Raw genomic sequence first — 19,247 nt, 5'->3', positions numbered from 1 at the left:
TAAATAATATAGCCACGTTCACGGTTTGCTACAAAATGAAAACCATACTTTCTGGCGAAATTTATTTTTTGTTTTTGACGTCATAACTGTGAGACGGAAGTGTATTTGCAGGAGTCATCTCGGTGACGTCCCTTCGCGGGCAGTTGCTTTAAGATAACAGTTTAATAACAGTTGCTCCAAATATGCGCTTCTTAACGACATAACGAATAATTTGCATTCAGATCGGAGAGTTTCTATCATGTCAGCGTGAACGGAAGCTGTGCTCGACCCAGTTACACATGCTCAGTTAGTTTTCGACGCACTAAACTGTCATCATGTCGTTTCTAGTGGACTCAGTCATTATGTTCACCTCACAGGTAATGCTGAGCTGGAAGAGTCGACTGGTAGTAACTCGTGTTTAACTTCGTACACCCGGACATGCAGTGACAGGTCTAAGCTTTGACTCTCAAGTGTATCCTCCCAATATCACACCGAAAACGCATTTTGAAGACTGTTAGCTTGGTGCTAGTTTACAGATGTTACAGACCTTGCTAAATATCGAGTTGTGGTTGTAAATAACTTCATTTAACAGAAGAATAACAACAACTTACAAGTTGTTGTCTTACCTAAGCAAAAGCGCCTTTACTAAAATGTAAGCTTTGAGAGTACAATTTGAGAGAATGTTTACATCCCTTGAGTACTTTAATGTGTACTTTAATACATGGTGATTTTAACAAAAGAACATTCAGGCTGTTTCCTAGTGAATTGCGAGGATAGAAATACAGTAGGTTTGCTGTGCAGGAGAACTTGTGGATTATGTAGTTTCACACTCTACAAGTAGGTTTAGCTGAGTTTCGTCAGCTTCACACTTGTGAATGTTGGATTTGCTTGTTGCAGAATGAATGCTTGTTTTGTAAGGTGGGTGGAAATCCATGACCGATGTTGTGCCAAAAACTGATTTCCAATGTTTCCATGTGTTTTTTTAAGTGTAATGTCTTTACTTATATTTGTAAATTGACTTTAGTGAACAGGATTTGTAAAGGGTTTATATAGAAACTTTAAAAATTACCAGTTTTTCAAGTATCTTCATAACTCTGTGTTATTGTACCTACATTATAACCAAGCCAGTCCCTTTTGGACACTTGAAATATGTTTCCTGAACTATTGTTATATATGTTGTAATTTCTGCTGTCCTCTTGGTCAGATTACTCTTTTTTTTAAGTGTTTTTTTTTTCTTACTTGATAAATAAAGGATTTATAAAAGTCACTGCCAAAACCTGATTTTGGCTTGTGACAGGAATGTTGAGGCTCAGGATGACTTGGCATATAAAAACAGTTTTTGGCAGACGATCACTTTTTGGCACAACACCTGATTGCAAATAGGTGATAAGCATTTTTGGTGTAGGGCTGCAAATTGGGAAAGAGAACTTGAACTGCCATTGATCCCAGTGATCCTACAGCTTACTGGACATTTTCATAGCCAGTAAGCTGTGATAATGTGAGAATTAGCTAGTGAACGGGCACCTATACCAGAAACCTGAAGCTGAAGACATGCTTTCGTATTTAACTTAAGCACATATTTATTCGAACAAATCCATCAAACTATCTCTAGCTCTGATAAGCTGAAATTTGATGGTATGCACATACCTCCCACTTTATTCCACACAGGTTCTGTTCTTTGGTTTCGGCTGGTTGTTCTTTATGCGGCAGCTGTTCAAAGACTATGAGGTACAGTGTCTTTACTTACAAATTATCACCAGGATGGATAATAATAAATCTAATAAGAAAAATGTAAGCGTTTAGGTTGCGTTGTAATTAATTAAATGTGTTTTTGTTTGTGTGCAGGTGCGGCACTATGTTGTCCAGGTGGTTTTCTCTGTCACCTTTGCTTTTTCATGCACGATGTTTGAGCTCATTATCTTTGAGATTCTGGGTGCCTTAAGCAGCAGGTTGGTGTATTTTCTGTGAGATTTTAGTGTGTTTTGTTGCTTACAGTCAATGAAAGACGTGAGCCTTTATGTGTTTGCAACAGTTCCAGGTATTTCCACTGGAAGCTGAATCTCTACGTGATTCTGCTGGTTCTAATCTTTGTGGTGCCTTTCTACATTGGTTATTTTGTTGTCAGCAACATCCGCCTATGTAAGTTCGCCACTTTTGCCCACTAAAAAAAATCAGATTTTATCACTTAAAGTTTTTTAAACTGTTTGACATCTCTCGGAGCAGTGCAGAGACAGCGGCTTCTTTTTGCCTGTATGGTGTGGTTTACCTTCATGTATTTCTTCTGGAAGTTGGGAGATCCATTCCCCATCTTGAGCCCGAAACATGGTGAGTGCACATAGCTCACTTTATTAACCACCAGTCACTTTTATGTTCTCACACTGCATAGAGTATTTCAAACATTATAATTTTTTTTTAAAATACAGAGGTCCCATCTCTAATATTGTACTTTGGAAAGAGTGTTGAAGGGCAAGCGAAGAGTTGTGATGCTTCAGTCTGATGCTTTGTGGGGGGGGTTGTGTTAGGGATTTTATCCATTGAGCAGCTAATCAGTCGTGTTGGTGTGATCGGAGTCACTCTCATGGCTCTGCTGTCTGGGTTTGGTGCCGTCAACTGTCCCTACACCTACATGTCCTACTTCCTCAGGTAAGCTCCACTGTGAGTGTATTCTGACAACACTTTCAGCTATGCTATGTGAAACAGAAAGTATATTTTTAGCAGGGCTTAAAATGAGGTAAATACAACTTCTGTTAAACAACAGCATATGATGCATTACACAGTGTCATGATTTATTTAACAAAGATGGATGAATCCAGAAGCAGCGTTTGAAAAACTAAGCCCACCCTTACTTCTTCCATAGGAATTAAGAGGGAAAGTAACAGCCAGGTGCTGATAATCAAATGCATTTGATTAAGCGATCATTAGCAGATCAGTTTGCCGGTCTGGAGCATTCGGGTGTGTATTAAAACAGTGCCAAGGAGGAAAGATATCTGCAGTGATCTTACAGTAACAATGGTCACTGCCTGTCAATCTGGGAAGGCTTATATAGCTGTCATTTACAGCAAGAAACATTACTCATAAACGGAAGACATTTAAGACAGCTGCCAATCGTTCCAGAAGTAAACATCCCAACAAAGTCACCTCAAGGTCAGACTGTGCGACGCTCAGAGAAACTAAAAACACCAAGAGCTATATCTCAGATTCTACTGAAGAATTGTGGTTGGTTTGGAGGGTTTTCAGAAAGCCACTTTGCTCTAAAAGGAACGTGGCAGCATGAGTTTGGTTTGTATGTGAAGAAACCACAAGACATCTTTGGAGTGGAGATGTTTGGTCATATTGAACAGTGTCATGTGTAGCAGAAACTAAACAGAGCATATTAGCACAAACGCCTCATACTCATACTCAGCATAGGAGACCCACTCCCCGTCTATCAGTCTCACAAACGTGTGGGATTGATAAACTGGGAAACGGTTAACTGAGGTTATTGCTGTTAAAATGGTTTCACAAGCTGTTGCATCATGGTGTATACTTAGTTTTTCACACTGCTTCTATGTTTTTGTCTTAGTTTTGTGAAATAGTGACACAGTGTAACATGTCACATCATGGTTTGTTCTTAAATAATTTTAGAGCCTGCTAGCCAGACGGCTTTATTATTATAATATCCTGATAATTGAAATAGGCTGTACATTCTTTTTACCATGACTGTAATCATGCATTATATTAATCTGAGTCTCACTGATTATCATACTGACTTTTATCTTTTTTTCATGGCAGAACTCAAACAAAGGATGACACTGCCTTTATGCTTTGTGCTTTTGTTGCGTTCATAGAAATGTAACAGACAGTGACATCCTTGCTCTGGAGAGACGGCTGCTTCAGACTATGGACATGATTGTCAGCAAAAAGAAACGGTAAGAAAAGACTTTTTGTTTTTTCTTAAACTACAAAAACATATTTGTGTCGCATTTCATAGATTTTTTTTTTTTTTTTTAAACTATTTTTAAAGAATTGCTATGACCCGGAGGCAGATGTACCAGCGTGGGGAAGACCAGAACAAACAGACAGGATTCTGGGGCATGATCAAGAGTGTCACCTCGACACAAACGGGCAGTGAAAGTATCCTTTATGCCTATAATGAATAAAACTTGACACACGGGGTTGCCACAGCAGTTTTACGTGGTGCAACATGACGGGATTTGTAACTTATTTGAAGCCTAATTTCTGTGATTTTTCAGCTGTTACTGAATATCTCCATTTTAAGTGGGCTTAAATATTTGTAGTCATCCTTGACTTCTTTCTCCAGACCTCTCTCTGGTCCAGCAGGAGGTTGACGCTCTTGAGGAGTTGAGTCGGCAGCTTTTTCTTGAGACCGTAGACCTCCAAGCCACTAAGGTAACAAGTGTGCATGTGTGATCACACGCACACTTTGCTGTGGACTTTGGAGACCTTCTCTAATTTATTTTATATATTTTTAAAATTCCTCATCTATAACAAGTTGAACATCCCATCTCAGTTGTGATTTCTGTTCTTTTGATTAGAACCCAACCGATTTATCAGTGGGCCACTAGTATGATCTGATACTAGCTATTTGCTGGTGTATCTGTATTGGCACTTGCAACAGCTGATTGACTGACTATACAAGAGAGGAGAAACACCCTTCAATCTTGCTACAACTGTTGATGCTGCATAGTTTGCCCACCAGAGGGCACTCTCCAACCACTCTGGTGGGAGCATGCATATTGGGAACTGATCTGGGCAGAGTTGGGCAAAACTTGAGCAAGTAAATTAATAACTACCCATAACAAATGGAGTCAGTGAGTCTGCCAATGTATTGGAATATCTTATTTTTTACATCAGCAAATATCTGTCTGAAATATTAGCTGGACTCTTGCTGAAACCAGGTCCAGTATTCAGGTCCCTTTTCACTCTTGCTTATTCTTCAGTAAGTATCAAGTAAAGAATTCAGGTCATGTTATGACTTAATAGCTGTTCAGCTTTCATCATCATTACTCTGTTAAGCTTAGTTATTGATCTGTAACATATCAGGGTCCTTATAACATATGCACTAGCATGAGTCCCTAGCATGATGTGAACCATTTACATTGCCTGTCCACCATATAGAGGATTACACCACTACTCCTTGTAAAATGCTGATTCTAAAATGTTAATAACGTGGCAAGTGTGGTTGTTATTTTTGTGATTTAAGCAGGTAAGGTTTAGTCTGAAGCACAAAGCGACATGCATGCCTGTGTTTTCCATAGAAACCATTGTTTAATTGAATGTTTTGATTAAATCCAAGAGGACTCTGACACCATAACAGCACATCCTGCCTTTATAGACACATTTATTTATACACACTACGCCCTTTTCTTGTATGTAGGGTAAATGATTTGCAAATTTTTTAACACCACCTTTCTTTATCTGCAGGAGCGAATTGAGTACTCAAAGACATTCCAGGGAAAATACTTTAACTTCCTTGGCTACTTCTTTTCCATCTACTGTGTGTGGAAAATCTTCATGGTGAGAATATTCACATAATGTACTCTGGCTTTGTTTTTGTTTTTTTCCATTCATAATGACATACATAGTTTTGGTTACATAGTAAGTGTCACTGTGTATCTTTATTGCACTAGATGTAATAAAATGTTATTCTTCTTGTAATCATAGGCCACTATAAACATAGTGTTTGATAGAGTGGGAAAGACGGATCCAGTGACGAGGGGCATTGAAATTACGGTGAACTACCTGGGCATTCAGTTTGATGTGAGACACACACCCATGCACTCACAAACACAAAGCTGTGTTTCGATTAGTTCATAAGACTCGACCCAAACATAAACAATACTTGTCTTACCTTAATGTTTAAAAATGAATTTTTTTTACTGAAATTTCATGTTATGGGGCCTTTTTTTGTTCTCCAGACACGTCTCCATAATTTAGCTGTGTAAATATGTCCCCATAACATGAGTAATACACAAGACCTGCAGCAATGTCATATGTCATGTAGACTTGTTTTCTGCAAGAACTCTGATCATGCTCATTATTTTTTTGAGTTCTCACAGTTCACAATTAAAGATCCTTGGAGTCACTTTTGAATTTAAATGAATAAATGGCTACAAAATAAAATCTTTTATTGGTTTTTGCCTGCACTATTTCTCACGCCACTGTTTTTCTTATTGATTTTTTGTCTTTCTCACTTTTCAGGTCAAGTTTTGGTCCCAACACATTTCTTTCATCTTGGTGGGAATAATCATCGTCACGTCGATACGTGGCTTACTCATCACCCTCACCAAGGTAAAGCTGTCACTTCATAAGGTCTTTTTAGGCAGTTCATCTTGATCCTCATGATCAGTTTAATGAAACATTTTCTGCTGCTTATTTTTAGTTTTTCTACGCAATATCAAGCAGCAAGTCTTCCAATGTCATTGTGCTTGTCCTCGCTCAGATCATGGTGAGTGTGTCTGCCTTACGCCTATGTTTTTAAGAAAACCTGCAGCCTACAAATGACCGTGAATCTGAATCTTTGTTGTCATCGTAGCAATGAAACTGAGGCGCAATTCTCTCTGTGCAAAAAAGAAAAAAATCCACACAGTTCCTCAATAAAATGTAAAAATTAAATTAAAAATATATAGAAAAATATGTCTATAAACATCAAACACAATTGTTTCCATGTTGCACTAGCCTCCACTTGCCGGTGTTGATTTAAATACCAGCAATAACCTGTGGTTGTAAACATGAGACTGAGTTGTAAGATTGTAAACATTGCATAACAAGTTATACTGAATCAAATTGTCTGTAACTGTAATTTGGCAATCAGACGTTTCTGTGCATCTCAATCCAATAGGGGATGTATTTCGTGTCATCTGTGCTGCTGATGCGTATGAGCATGCCATTGGAGTATCGCTCCATTGTGACAGAGGTTCTGGGAGAGCTGCAGTTCAACTTCTATCACCGCTGGTTTGATGTCATCTTCCTGGTCAGCGCTTTGTCCAGCATCCTCTTCCTTTATCTGGCCCACAAGCAGGCACCAGAAAAACACATGGCACTCTGATCTCCTGAAGTACATCACCTCTCTTTGGACTCGTGATGCATGGGCTAACTTTTAAATTTGGAATTTAGAGATATCCAAAATTACATTATTTTATATGTATATGTTGGACATATTTACCTGGACTGCCTTTTCCTGAATCAGGAATGGTGGATTTTGAGGAATAAGTTTTGGGGACCTTTTGGGGTGCAGAGAACAACTTTGAACTTGGACTCTCTTGAAATTAAAGTATTTACAGAACATTATTATTAGGTTTTTTTGATTTTCTATTTGAAAATACAAACACTGTTTCATTTGTTTACTACATTCTTTTCTTTCTTCATTGTCATGATTGGAGCTGACCTGGGGCCTGTTCACCATATGTCAGTCAACGTTTCAGCTGGATGAAATTGTAAATGGTTTGGTTTTAAGGCCACATTTTTCACCATCTTGGATTATTTGCCACAGCAGCATACTAAGACCACACCTACTCCTTTTACTTTATTGTAAATTACCATCCATCGATTATGCATATACCATATTCAGGGTCGCTGCAGGCTATGCCAGCTGTCTTAGGTGAGAGGCAGAGTACATGCTGGACAGGCGGCCAGTCTATCACAGGGCTAACGCATAGTGGCAAACAGCCATTTAGAACTATCAGTTAGCTGTCAGTACCTGGAGAAACCCACGCAACCAGGGAAATCATGCACACTCCACTCAGAAAGGCCTCGGCGACCTGGTGGATTTGACCTCGCTGTAAGGGAAAAGTGCTTACCGTTGCACCACCATGCTTTCTGTTAATTATAAATGACATAAAGATTAAATTTCAAACTGCAGATCACTGCACAACCCTGGCTGCATGGTACACTGATGATACCAGGAGCATTTAAAGTGGGGAGAATGATGCGTGATTGTCACGATCCTCGAGTGTACTGTGAGTCGTTGCTGTTAGGGAGATACCACTTTAGTTGGGAGGGAATAATAAATATAATGTATTACTACCACATATTTGCAAACCAAGGTGTGATTTCTTCTCCTTGCTTTTAAATAATTATGAAGAAAATATTTTTGAATATGCAATAACAAGAATATCCAGTGAGTTAACTTTACCTTTTAAAAATAAAAAACACTGATAGAACGTGCCAGTTTTTCAAAGAAGGAGAAGGCCACCTGCTATACTCTTGAAAATCAGCTGATAAATATTTTGGTGGACAGGCTGACTTTTCCAGCTGGGTTCAAGTCAGACCCAGCTGATCTTCTCTCGTTGAATATATATATTTTATTAATTTCCCCCTTTTCACATTTGCTTTGAAAGTAGGTTAGCATTTACCCATTTGAATTTATTGTATTTTCCTTTTTTTGTTTCAGCTCCTTGGTGTGCAGCTTGCTTGATCAGAATATTTGAAAAGCTCATTAATCGGACAATGGACACATATATATTTGACATTTAAATATCTTTACCTTTTGGGTTTCTTTTTTCCTCATGTTTTAGTATGAAAGCATATTTGAAGGATTTTTTCATGACATATAATTTTAGATCCCTCACTTGTTTTTGCTGCTTTTATGCTCATCTACCAGAACCTCTTGCTCCACTGGGGTCAGACTTTGTGGTCTCTCACTCCTCTAAACAGAGTGTGCACAAATCATTTTCTTTTATCGGTATACATCCACATTTAATAACCATGCGAGGCCAAAAGCTTCTCGGATGACACAAGCTGCCTCCGTCCTTGGATCTTTCTTTTTTTCTTCCAATGAAAAGATCAAAATGCCGCTTGTGATCCACATCCTGAAGTGGCTGTAAGTTTTGACAAATATGCTGTTTTTAGCTGCCAACAAAAAGATATTCATGAAGTTGATCTTTTTTCAGATCACACCTTTGTTTATTCGTGTTTCAAAAACTTTTCATTTATTTATAAATCAGACAGCAAATTAAATTTTAAATATTTCGAACATTTATTAAAAGCAGGAGAAAAAAAGAATACATTAAAGGTCGCAGTGTTTACTGGCAGTATTAATATTGTGTTCATTCTCGGTGCTGTGCTAGTCATAGTAGGAAGGATATTACTCATCTCCGCAAACACACTCATCAAAAGGCAGTTCAAAGGATCGTTGGGCAAACGTTCCTGAAATTTCTCGATATTCACAAAGATGTTTTTCTCAGCCATGTCATACAGTTGAAGCAGCTACTCTGCGATGATTCAGATTTTGACAGTAAGTTTGAAGTCTTCACTTCATGTCCTATTGTTTCTGTCAACTTAAAAAAATCTTTTGATATTAAGTCTTTGTGAGAAGCCAAGCTGACTGGTTAAAATAAACAGAAGAAAAAGAAACAGATCAACATCAAATTAGGCCAAATCAGGAGAGGGGTCCTTCAGGTCGCTCCTCACAATCTCTCATCAATGCTTTCTGTAGACGAAGATGATGACACGGATGAGTTCTAAATAAGAGAAAACACAGACGTTATTAAGGACAATGAGCTTTTTTCCTGTATGTTTTTAGTTCAGAGATGATTGAGAAAAGGTGATGAGAGGTATTTTATCAAGCAAATGAAAATACTATAACCAAGGCCAAAATTCTGCGGTTATAGTACAAGCAGATTTAATGTTTACTATGCTCCTGATCCTAGTTTGGTGTGTTAGCATGCAAACAGCAGCCACAGAGTACAGCTGACGATGATGGGAATGACGTTTTTTAAAGGCATTTGGTCATCATCAGTGTCAGATAAATGTTACAGTTCATTCTTTGTCTTGTCTTCCTTACAGCAGATGGCTGCCATTCTCCGAGCCTGGTTCTGCTAGATGTTTCTTCCTGTTAAAAGGAAGTTCTTTTTTCTTCACATCTTTGCCAAATGCTTGCTCATAGGGGTTTGTTTGATTGTTGGGCTTTTCTCTGCATTGTAGAGTCTTTACCTTACAGTGCCTCGAGGCAACTGTTGTTTAGTGCTATATAAATAAAACTGAATTGAATTCTGAGGAAAAGATGGATGTCTGAACAAGTTTCCTCTCATCCAGTCATCGAATTATTTACACCAAACCTTGTGAACCTCGCCGTGGCACTAAAAGGAAACCCAGGGGCTACTCAGAGCCAGTATTTATTCTCTGGGGACTATGAATGTTTTCGAAACAATTAGAAACTACTTCTCACCCTCTGTCTTTCTGGTTCAGTCGGGGTTGTAGGTCTTGCTTCCTCTTCCTCCAGTCTCTCCTTCCTGCTGGCTTCTGGAGTTTTTGCACTGTGGACTTGAGCGTAAGATGTTTCCCCGAGGAGCTGGCGTGTGATAGGCACTCCTTGAGCTTTGAGCTTTTCATAGACGCTCTTTTTAGCCACCAACATTTCCAGATAATTCCCACTGCCTTGGATAATCTTCACCACGTCATCATGATGGCTCTGCTCTACATTCACCCCGTTCACCTCAACCACAATGTCATCATCCTCCATGCCTACCTTGTCAGCTACTCCACCCTTCACCACCTGGAACACAGTGTGTCTTATCACTTATCAGTTGTGCTTAAAGTGTCAATGGTCAAATTGTGGACATTATTTTAAGCCTTACATTTTGAAGGTAATGGCCGCACACTCCCTGGATGCTATTTAGATGAAAGCCAAAGCCATCTGAGGTCTTCTCCAGTTTACACAGTTTAGGCCTGAGTTCCTCTTTCCTCTCTGCAGCAGGCGTGCTTGATCTTGTAGGAATGGGTAAGTTAACAGCTTCTTTGTAACTGGGTGGTGAGTTGGAATCATTCATCTCCTCCAAGAAAAGCAGAGGAGGAACTTTCCCCTGTGAATGATACAACATGATATAATTTAGACCACCTACAGGGATTACTTAACAGACAAGATGTTGGCGCCCTGGCTCACCAGCTTATACACTTGGTCTGTGTTTTTGTCCACTACTAGGAGGCAACATTTGTTGCCACTCTGCTTGATCCTGTCTACCACCTCCTCATGGCGGCAGCTCTCCACATCTCTGCCATCCACAGCCACCAGCCTGTCCATTTCCTTCAGGCGCGCTTTTTCTGCTGAACTGCCTCTCTCTATGTCCCTGATGAAGTGTCCTGCATGGAGTCATGGAGCACATTATTAAAATGCAGCCTTCTTTGGACAGTATAATCTACAAAACATAGTCATTATAATCATGCCTGCTTGATTGGGCTCCTCTCTAAGGGTGAAGCCGTATCCATCAGATCCTTTGGTTATGTTGATGATGCGTGGTTCTTGAGGGAGGTACTTTGTTGTGGCTAACCACGAGCCAATCTTTGCATGAGTCTTCTGATAGAACTTGTCTGTTTCCTCGTCGACCAGTAGGAACATGATATGGCTGCCTGCCCGTTTAATTTTGTCCACTGCTCCTTCGTGTGTGATGTTTTCTACGTTTTCCCCGTTGATCTCCACCAGACGGTCACTGAGTTTGACCCCTGCCCTTTCAGCTGTGCCTCCTGGGGTCACTTCTGTCATGAAAAGTCCACGCTCACCTGGACATGATGATAAAAAAAGGAATTTTTTTAAACATAATTGAACAGTTTTCTTGATAGCTCTCTACAGACTAAAAAGAAAAAAGTCATCCCTTTTGAAGTTTAACCAAAATCCTAATTTTAATTTGTGATAGTATTTTTTTTGTATCTATTACTACTGAAATACCTTTCAAAGATAAGTGCACAGAAAACACTGCAACAAGTTAGATATAAAGTCCAGGTCTGAAAAGTGAAATCGTTGCAAAGGTCTTTAAATCTTCATGTGGAAGGTGACTCCCAAAGAAAATCACATAAAAGTCTATAATGAATGAGCATGGTTGTCTAACTATTTCTGTGACTGGACTATAACAGACTGTTGTCCGTACCAGGGTGAATCCTCTTGCCTGAGGACAGCAAGGATAGGGTCATGCACAGCCTGAACTGGATAAGTGGAATAAAATAGATAGCTGGACAGAAGTCTGTAATGATACTTAAGCTCCCTTCAACACTATCATGATTAGTTCTGGTTTTAGCCACTGTTTTCAAGCCTTATTGACTACTATACATATGAGGCATTAGGAAATGCTCTATTAGCAAATAAATACGCTTTTAGATGGAACCACTGTAAGTGTCATATAAATGGGTACTTCCAAAGTTAAGTCATTTGAGTTTAGCAAATCTAAACTTCCACTGTCCAGCGTCAAATGGCTTTTATTACTATAAATTGTCCTCCTATGGCCTTTTTTATTCTAACACTTACTCAGAATTGGGAGTCCCTGCATCCTCTCCTTACCTTCAACTGAGCGAATAGAAAACCCAAAGCTTGAGCTGGACTTAACCAAGTAGCAGAGTTTGGGTTTTAGACGATGTTTTTCCACTCCATTGGCAACTGGCTTGCTTCCAGGGTTGGAAAGGTTTACTCCCTGGGCTTTTGCTTGCTTGTAGGAGGATTCATCGAGAATGTGAAATGTGACAGATGTTCCACTGTTTTTCACCAGGTCCACCACCTGTCCAGGAAAAAAAGATGCTTGTCACAGCAGAACTGGTCTAAGAGTTGTTATTGATTTGATTAATGCACTGCAGTATTTCTGCATCCTGCTCACTTCAGAATGCGAACATTCATCGACAAATGTTCCATTGACCCGGAGGATGCGGTCTCCGTCTTTGATGCCAGCCAGCTCAGCTGGACCTCCCATTTCCAAGCAGCGGATCAGGTGACCCTCCTCGCCATTTTCCACCCTCAGATAGAAGCCAAATGTCTGTTTTGGTTTCTTGGATAGGGTAAACACCCGTGGCTTGTACCCAGCCATGTCCTAACAAAAAAGGTGAAAAGCACACACATGACAATCACAGTGGTAAAGTCATGACATTAAATACACCTGTCACTACTAATGCTTGACTTACAGGCATATCTTCTTTTTTTAACACCTCCTGCCACCCTTTGTATTGTTACTGCCTCTGGTCTTTTAAATATATAAGTAGAGTAGAAACTATTACTGGACCTTAAGGACCAGTAGGAGGGTTGCTTCAGATCAATAATCTTACAGTTAACCTTTCATGCTGGGTTTGCAACAGAAGTTAATGGTTAATAGCAAACATAGCTGACAGTGGTGATGACTCTCTATAAAAAAGCAGCTTGGACTTTGAATGAACAATAAGAACTTCTGCTGCAATTCTTGCTGGATTGTTATTCCCATACAGGAAGGTCTGTGTGTGCACATGTACTGGCTTATTTATTCAGCCAATAATGTAGCTTAATAAACAAATAATGGCAAAAAAAAAAACAATGACTTTATTTAAGCAGGCAGGTTAAAATAATTTTTTTGTTTGTATTCCTTATACCTTTACATTTAGTTTTTACCTGTTCTAGATTTAAGTGTGTAGAATTTATGTTTGCACTGAATGCAATCTTAAAGTGTCATCTTAAAGATCACATTGTTTATAGATCCGGTATCTAATTAATAAGAGCCCTGAGATTACAAATTTATGTCTATAATCTCAGTAATATCTTGTGTCAGTTTACTATAACACAAGCAACACAGCTCACCCTCAAGAAACACTCATCAGACAACATTTTCCATTATTCTTAAAATGAATTTATAAGATAGCATAGATCTAGTTTTGAATGTGACATTGAAAAATTTTAACTAACTACACGATCTCTGAAAAATTACATACAGCGTAGTTGAGTGTTTATAATATACTCACCAGCCTGTCTCTCCTGGCGTCTGAATCTCAAAGGAGAGCTCACCTGTTACTGTTTAGCTGTTATCTATGTATCTTTAACCTGTCTACCTCCTCCTTCCTGCCCCTTTTCCTTCCCCCTTCAGGGACTTTGACAGGCCAAAGGTTAGCCTAAAGGCTGAGTTATTTAACAGTTTCTAGGCTCACAAATATCTGCAGATGCGTTACAAGGTGGGCAGTCAGCTGTTTAGTGGTCAAAGGTACAAAATGCAGGTGGCAAAAAAACAATGTACAATCATTGCAGCACACACAGTTATTACAGCATTGTGAAATTTTAGTTATAATCACTAACACAGTATTGTGAAATGACTACAAAAATGCATAATTTAATTTTTACTTGAAAGAAAAAAAAGGATGGGTTCTTATTAAAACTTGACAAAGAATTACCTAAATTGTGTTATAGCAAAAAGGTCAATAAATTTGCATGAAATAGTACTTAAAAAGCCATTTCATGTAATGTAAATATAATCACTAGAGATGAGGATCAAGAGCTGGTTCTTTTGGAGAACCTGTTCCCAGTTGTTCAGTTACTTTGAGTTTTGAGTTCGCCTGCCTATCGAGCCCACTTATCTGTTTCATTTGCACTTGTGCTAATAAGCTAATTTCAGTTTGTGTCCTGGAGGAGGAAATTTATTTTTACAGTTTCTACAATGTGGATATTAACATTTTGCTTATAGTTTGGACAAAAGGAGGAGAGCCCAGTGTTTAAGTGCAAACTGCATCCAGGACAGAACACAACTTCTGCTCTTTACAAGCACCTGCACAAACAGTATGCTAATGCTAAGTTAGCCAAGAATCCAGAGTGATGTTAAAGCTGAGTTGAGTAAATACCAGCCCCATTGCAGCAGCTTGACCTTGAAGTTCAACAGGTAACAAAGCCAGTGATGAGCAATCAGGCTGCAGCTTCCCTTGCTGTTCATGTTTCTAACATAGAATCACTATGATGATCGCTTTAAAGTCTTTTTGTTCTGATTTTGATCTTTGCTTTATGCTGTCAGCATTGTGTTCATACCTAAATAAAAGAGAAAGAGAAAGATCACACGTGTGTCCTCATTAGGATAGGTTAGTGTGTGGAAATGCAGCCTACAGGATTATTTTGTTAAATAGTATTTATGAAACAAGGAGTTTCAGGTCATTTTAATGAGTAACATGAAAGTTACTTAATAGTGTAACAAATTACTTTCCCCTGTGAGTAATTAAGTAGCGCACTGCATTACTTTTAATTATTGTGTTCTGTGTAATTTGTGCAATACATTACTTTTTATGAGTAATGCTCCCAGAACTGATCACAACAAATAGGGGAAATGCCTACAACAGGCACAAACACTTGTATGCAATTAATTTGCATAAATGTAATGTCTTTGATATGGTGCTTAGGGATGGCAGTGACTCTCAAAGTGGAGCCAATAAGAAGCCAATGAGAATCAATAAAAGACCTGATAAGGAACCGAATCTATAAATATGGACAATGAAATCGGAATCGCTAAGTTCTTATCAATACACGTCCCTGATAATTACCCATGTGGGTGTTTCTCTTACATTTACACAACTCAAAGCTGCAATGTTTGCATTATGGCACATTCAATCCAGTCTCATTCAACAAATGTGTCATAAACTCCACCCTCAAGGTCATAATGTTCAAATCTAATTCTAATGGTTTTATTGTGATGATATGGTGTCTCTTGAGACGTGCAGTACTACACAAATGTCTTGAGCAACACTTCCTTTTTTCTAGGAAAATGTAGACTATATCTAGTAATTTAATGAAATAAAAAAGAAAATGCAGTATATAATGCTAAACAGACAGGGTTTTTCTATCTAGGTATGCTTATACTGCAATGTTAGTGTGTTTGGGGTCATTGTCATACTGAAAAATGTGGCTTTTGTTATGCAAATGGTATTGCATGGTGAATCAAAATCTGAGCGTATTTTTCTGTGTTTGTAATTCCATCAATTTTGACAACATCCCCAACACTATGGGCCTCCAATGTGTTTTACAGATGCTGCAGTCACTCGCCTTTGTTCCTTTCTCCTGACCTCTTCTGTAAATACTGATGGTGATTGAAAAATCAAGAATTTAAAATTTGGAGTCATCACTCCATTAAACCTTATTCCACCTGTTTTTAGTTCATTTCCTATGTAATTTGGCGTACCTGAGCTTTTTCCTCAATAATTCCTTCTTGACAGCCACTGAGATAATTTATGGTGAAGCTTCACTGAACAGTATGTGGATCAACTGAAGGTCCAGAGTCATGTCTCAAGTCCTTTGTTAGGTCTTTGCTTTGATGGTTTTCTGTTTCATAGCCACATGACTTTCAAATATTGTTATCTGCTGCAGATAGTTTTTTAGCCCAGTGTCCAGTTTCCTCAATTTTTTTAAGGACACACTGCACACCATGCTGAAATATACCAAGTTTTTAGGTAATAGCTCTATGGAAATTACCTTGTTGGTGCAAAAATAGTATTTTATGCCTATCAAACAGCTTTCTTTTTCATAGATTCAACGAAAGAAATGGAAAGCAGCCTTCGTCCAAAGAAAAACTTGGACAACTGTTGATCAAGACACTTTAAAATCTTTTTAATACATCCGGCTCACTGGAAGCAAAATATTAAGAAATTGTGGGCCAAGACTGTTGCACAGTACCATAATGAAGAGACAGACCAACACCGGACTAGCTATCCATTCTGTCAACGGTACAGTTGGTCTAACTTAGATACTTGTATAAAGAAATGTGTCCAGGAAGTTTGCTCCCACTGGCATTCATTGGTTACTTAAAAGTCTAAGACCCAGAGGTTAATTGGTCTTGTTTTCCAAGAAACAGCTTCACAAATTCCACCTTAGTGTCACCACTGGTTAAGAATTCCCCTCTATACCGCTTTCCCACGTCAATACTTAAAATGGTAAGGATAAAATGTTGACTTGGCTAGTCTTCTAACAGGTGGATTAAAGGGGGTCATTTATTTTTTTTAGTAAAGATCTTTGTGGTGTAAAAAAATTCAAGATAGGGTTGGTCGCAGTTAAGTTTTAATGTTTGTTGTTAACCTGGTCGTAACTCTGGATGTAAAAAGCAGTTATACGATGGCACAAAGGTGACAACCAAGGCAAAATCTGCAAAAGAAAAGTTTTATTCATTACCGAACTGGTGTTGTTGTCAATATCTTTTTAAACGTTTTATTGTATGCTACTCAGAATTTGGTTCTGGTAGTGTCCTCTCTTTCTCAAGGCCTCTGGGGAGGCCACAAAGTAGATTTGAATTCCTCTCTGTGCCTTTGAACAGAAATTATTTCAGCACTGAGCAGACAGTCAAAATAAATATGAGTGCTGTGGACTGCCAATGATGAGCCTGCGTAATATAACAAAGGAACTTTTATAGCTGCGCTTTATGCAAATGATGTCCTGACATGTTCAGATTTTAAGTTATACTTAACAATATATTTATTTTATTTGACTTATTAACTATGTATAATTTTGTTTCTATTTTATTACTATGTGCATACACACTGAGAGTTACCTTGTGTATGTCATGCTGAAAGGAAATAATTACTTTAGAATCCCAAAATTACATTAATTTGTATGCACAGAACCAAACTGCCTCTGGCAAGTTCATCTTCTAAAAAAACCTCTAGATATATTTATTTAATTTGCATAAATGCAGAAAGAAATCCTGAGTCACACTTGGATGGTGATATTAAAACTTCCACGCATGTATAAGATCCAAATATCTCGCCAGGTAATATCCATAAAGGTGTGTATCCCTTAAAAAAAGAAAATACAAGGTCTCATTTCCAGCTTACATCTTTACTATAACATAACCTATGTATCCGACATCTAACAAGCACATCTGGTCGAAATACCCTTTTCGGCAATGCTTTGTACTGGCATCAGTCTCCCTCCCCCCAATATAATTTTCCTCCTTTTTTTGGCACACTGCTACCTGTAATAGCGCATTACCACCAACAACAGTAATGTATATTGACTGATGTGCAGACCTGCTGGTGGAAAGATGTATGGATATCCATTACCATCCTTCACAGTCCACAGAAATGTGAATCACATCACTCCACGCTTTTACTGTATGGATATAATTGTTGGTGCAATGCTAGAGCACTTACCTTTAACAATAAACTGAATTATGTGTATTCAATACCTTCCACCTCTTGTACAGTAAACGGTAACAAAGTAGACACTGCTGCTGTTTTGTTTTCATCTATTGTTGAAAGCTCATTTTACTGGGAATAAACTATTCCAAAGATTCCCCTCATGGCACTAACATTGTTTTAGCTGGTTTGGTCCTAACATCACTCGGGATCAATGTCTCACTGCACCCGTGAGAAGCAAATGAAGGATCATATTAGTGTCATATTAGTGAGGTTTGCATTACTGATCTAATGCTTCTCGTTTGTATGTCTACAATATTTGTGATTTAAGCAAGTTATTTTGAAGAAGCCTCGGTTACACGAGGTCATTGTCCCTGGGGGTTCCTGGAACCAATTTTGAGAGCCAGCACTTTAGTAAATACTATACTGATGTAAAAAGTATGACGAGGTCTGTTTGTGACAACCTGGTGCGACCGACAACAGGAAATGGCAGAATTTGTGCTGGAGACTTCAATCTTTCTGCCTGTGCACCTGAACACTCAGATACCCAGTAGGGGTGTACGTACCTCCTGACCAGGCACTTATTACTGCTGATGGGTTGGCACCGATTATAACTCTCTCTCTCTCTCTCTCTCTCTCTCTCTCTCTCTCTCACTCACACACACACACACACACACACACACACACACACACACACACACACACACACACGCACACACACTACCAGTTTGGAGTCATATTTGAACAATCGATCTCAAGGGTTTAGGAGCCACAACCTGAGGGGAGATGAGTGGAAAGAGACTGAAATCCATTTCAGCTTGGCTTAGTGCTGATGCGTTCATAATCCATTAGCTCTTGTCATCACCTTGAATTTGCCAGAAAAAAAAAACAAAAAACACACAAACTTTGTCTTTTTGTGATGATTGGATTTTCCAAAGAAGCTGTTATTATTGAATATGGAACATAATGGCATTTAAAATATAGCTATACAAGAATATACAAAATATGCATTTATTATTTAAACAAAAGTCATAGATATCAGCCTCAAAGTGCCACCCAAGAAGTGGTTGTCTCCAACCTGTCCTAATCAGCAGGGACGCGTCGGTAATCAACATGTCATGCGATTACGATGCCCAACGGGGAGCACTATTCTCTGTCTTCATTCTGATTGGCATCCTCACATGGCTTGTTTATCTGGGCTAAGTGGCTGTGCACATGACCTGCCCGAGCCAGCTAATTAGACCAGAAGAAAGATTGGAAATGAGCTGCTTGTAATAATATCCCCCTCCATTTTTTCTGTAAATCATTTGAGTGTTCAGGGCGCAAACAGTGGCTTCCCAGTAATAACACCCTTCAGAGAACAGTGACATTTTAACTTAACAAATGTGCAAGTGGCACTGAAGACACAGTGTCTGTTACCTTTTAGGGAAAAAAGTAGACATGTAATGTGT

General features: G+C 38.7%; 2 protein-coding genes across 3 annotated transcripts; one reads left to right on the top strand and one right to left on the bottom strand.

Moving 5' to 3' along the window:
• The first annotated feature begins 100 nt into the window (after positions 1-100).
• On the top strand, positions 101-8,009 carry gphra (golgi pH regulator A). The gene is made up of 14 exons (XM_085433747.1): positions 101-356; positions 1,648-1,707; positions 1,825-1,928; positions 2,012-2,118; positions 2,203-2,304; positions 2,502-2,622; positions 3,807-3,887; positions 3,983-4,092; positions 4,280-4,368; positions 5,404-5,496; positions 5,644-5,739; positions 6,181-6,270; positions 6,362-6,427; positions 6,821-8,009. The coding sequence occupies exons 1-14, from the start codon at positions 315-317 to the stop codon at positions 7,025-7,027; spliced, it is 1,368 nt and encodes a 455-aa protein (XP_085289873.1). The 5' UTR covers positions 101-314; the 3' UTR covers positions 7,028-8,009.
• An 868-nt stretch (positions 8,010-8,877) lies between these two features.
• Positions 8,878-13,705, bottom strand: pdzk1 (PDZ domain containing 1). 2 transcript variants are annotated; one of them, XM_085433743.1, is made up of 8 exons: positions 13,663-13,705; positions 12,558-12,767; positions 12,248-12,461; positions 11,143-11,475; positions 10,862-11,058; positions 10,557-10,781; positions 10,148-10,474; positions 8,878-9,440 (listed from the first exon to the last, which is right to left on the bottom strand). In XM_085433743.1, the coding sequence occupies exons 2-8, from the start codon at positions 12,762-12,764 to the stop codon at positions 9,387-9,389; spliced, it is 1,557 nt and encodes a 518-aa protein (XP_085289869.1). In that variant the 5' UTR covers positions 12,765-12,767; positions 13,663-13,705; the 3' UTR covers positions 8,878-9,386. The 2 variants fall into 2 exon arrangements, with proteins under 2 accessions (XP_085289869.1, XP_085289872.1); XM_085433746.1 differs by lacking the exon at positions 13,663-13,705 and having other exon boundaries at positions 12,558-12,908.
• Between the last annotated feature and the right edge of the window lie 5,542 nt (positions 13,706-19,247).

Source organism: Copadichromis virginalis, linkage group LG16, assembly GCF_057382275.1.
Source record: "Copadichromis virginalis isolate Kocher_CV1m ecotype Utaka linkage group LG16, C_Virginalis_male_GT1.1, whole genome shotgun sequence".
Classification (NCBI taxonomy): Eukaryota; Metazoa; Chordata; class Actinopteri; order Cichliformes; family Cichlidae; genus Copadichromis; species Copadichromis virginalis.
This window is presented reverse-complemented; position numbering and strand designations above follow the sequence as displayed.

Bases quoted from the DNA above. Each gene is read 5' to 3' on its own strand.
- pdzk1 (XM_085433743.1), bottom strand. From the start codon at position 12,764: ATGGCTGGGTACAAGCCACGGGTGTTTACCCTATCCAAGAAACCAAAA. The intron at 11,476-12,247 runs GTAAGGAGAGGA...CATCATGTCCAG, and splicing joins TTCTATTCGCTCAGTTGAAG to GTGAGCGTGGACTTTTCATG. The intron at 10,475-10,556 runs GTAAGGCTTAAA...ACTGTGTTCCAG, and splicing joins GCGGCCATTACCTTCAAAAT to GTGGTGAAGGGTGGAGTAGC.
- gphra (XM_085433747.1), top strand. From the start codon at position 315: ATGTCGTTTCTAGTGGACTCAGTCATTATGTTCACCTCACAG. The intron at 1,929-2,011 runs GTTGGTGTATTT...TGTTTGCAACAG, and splicing joins CTGGGTGCCTTAAGCAGCAG to TTCCAGGTATTTCCACTGGA. The intron at 6,428-6,820 runs GTGAGTGTGTCT...TCAATCCAATAG, and splicing joins TTGTCCTCGCTCAGATCATG to GGGATGTATTTCGTGTCATC.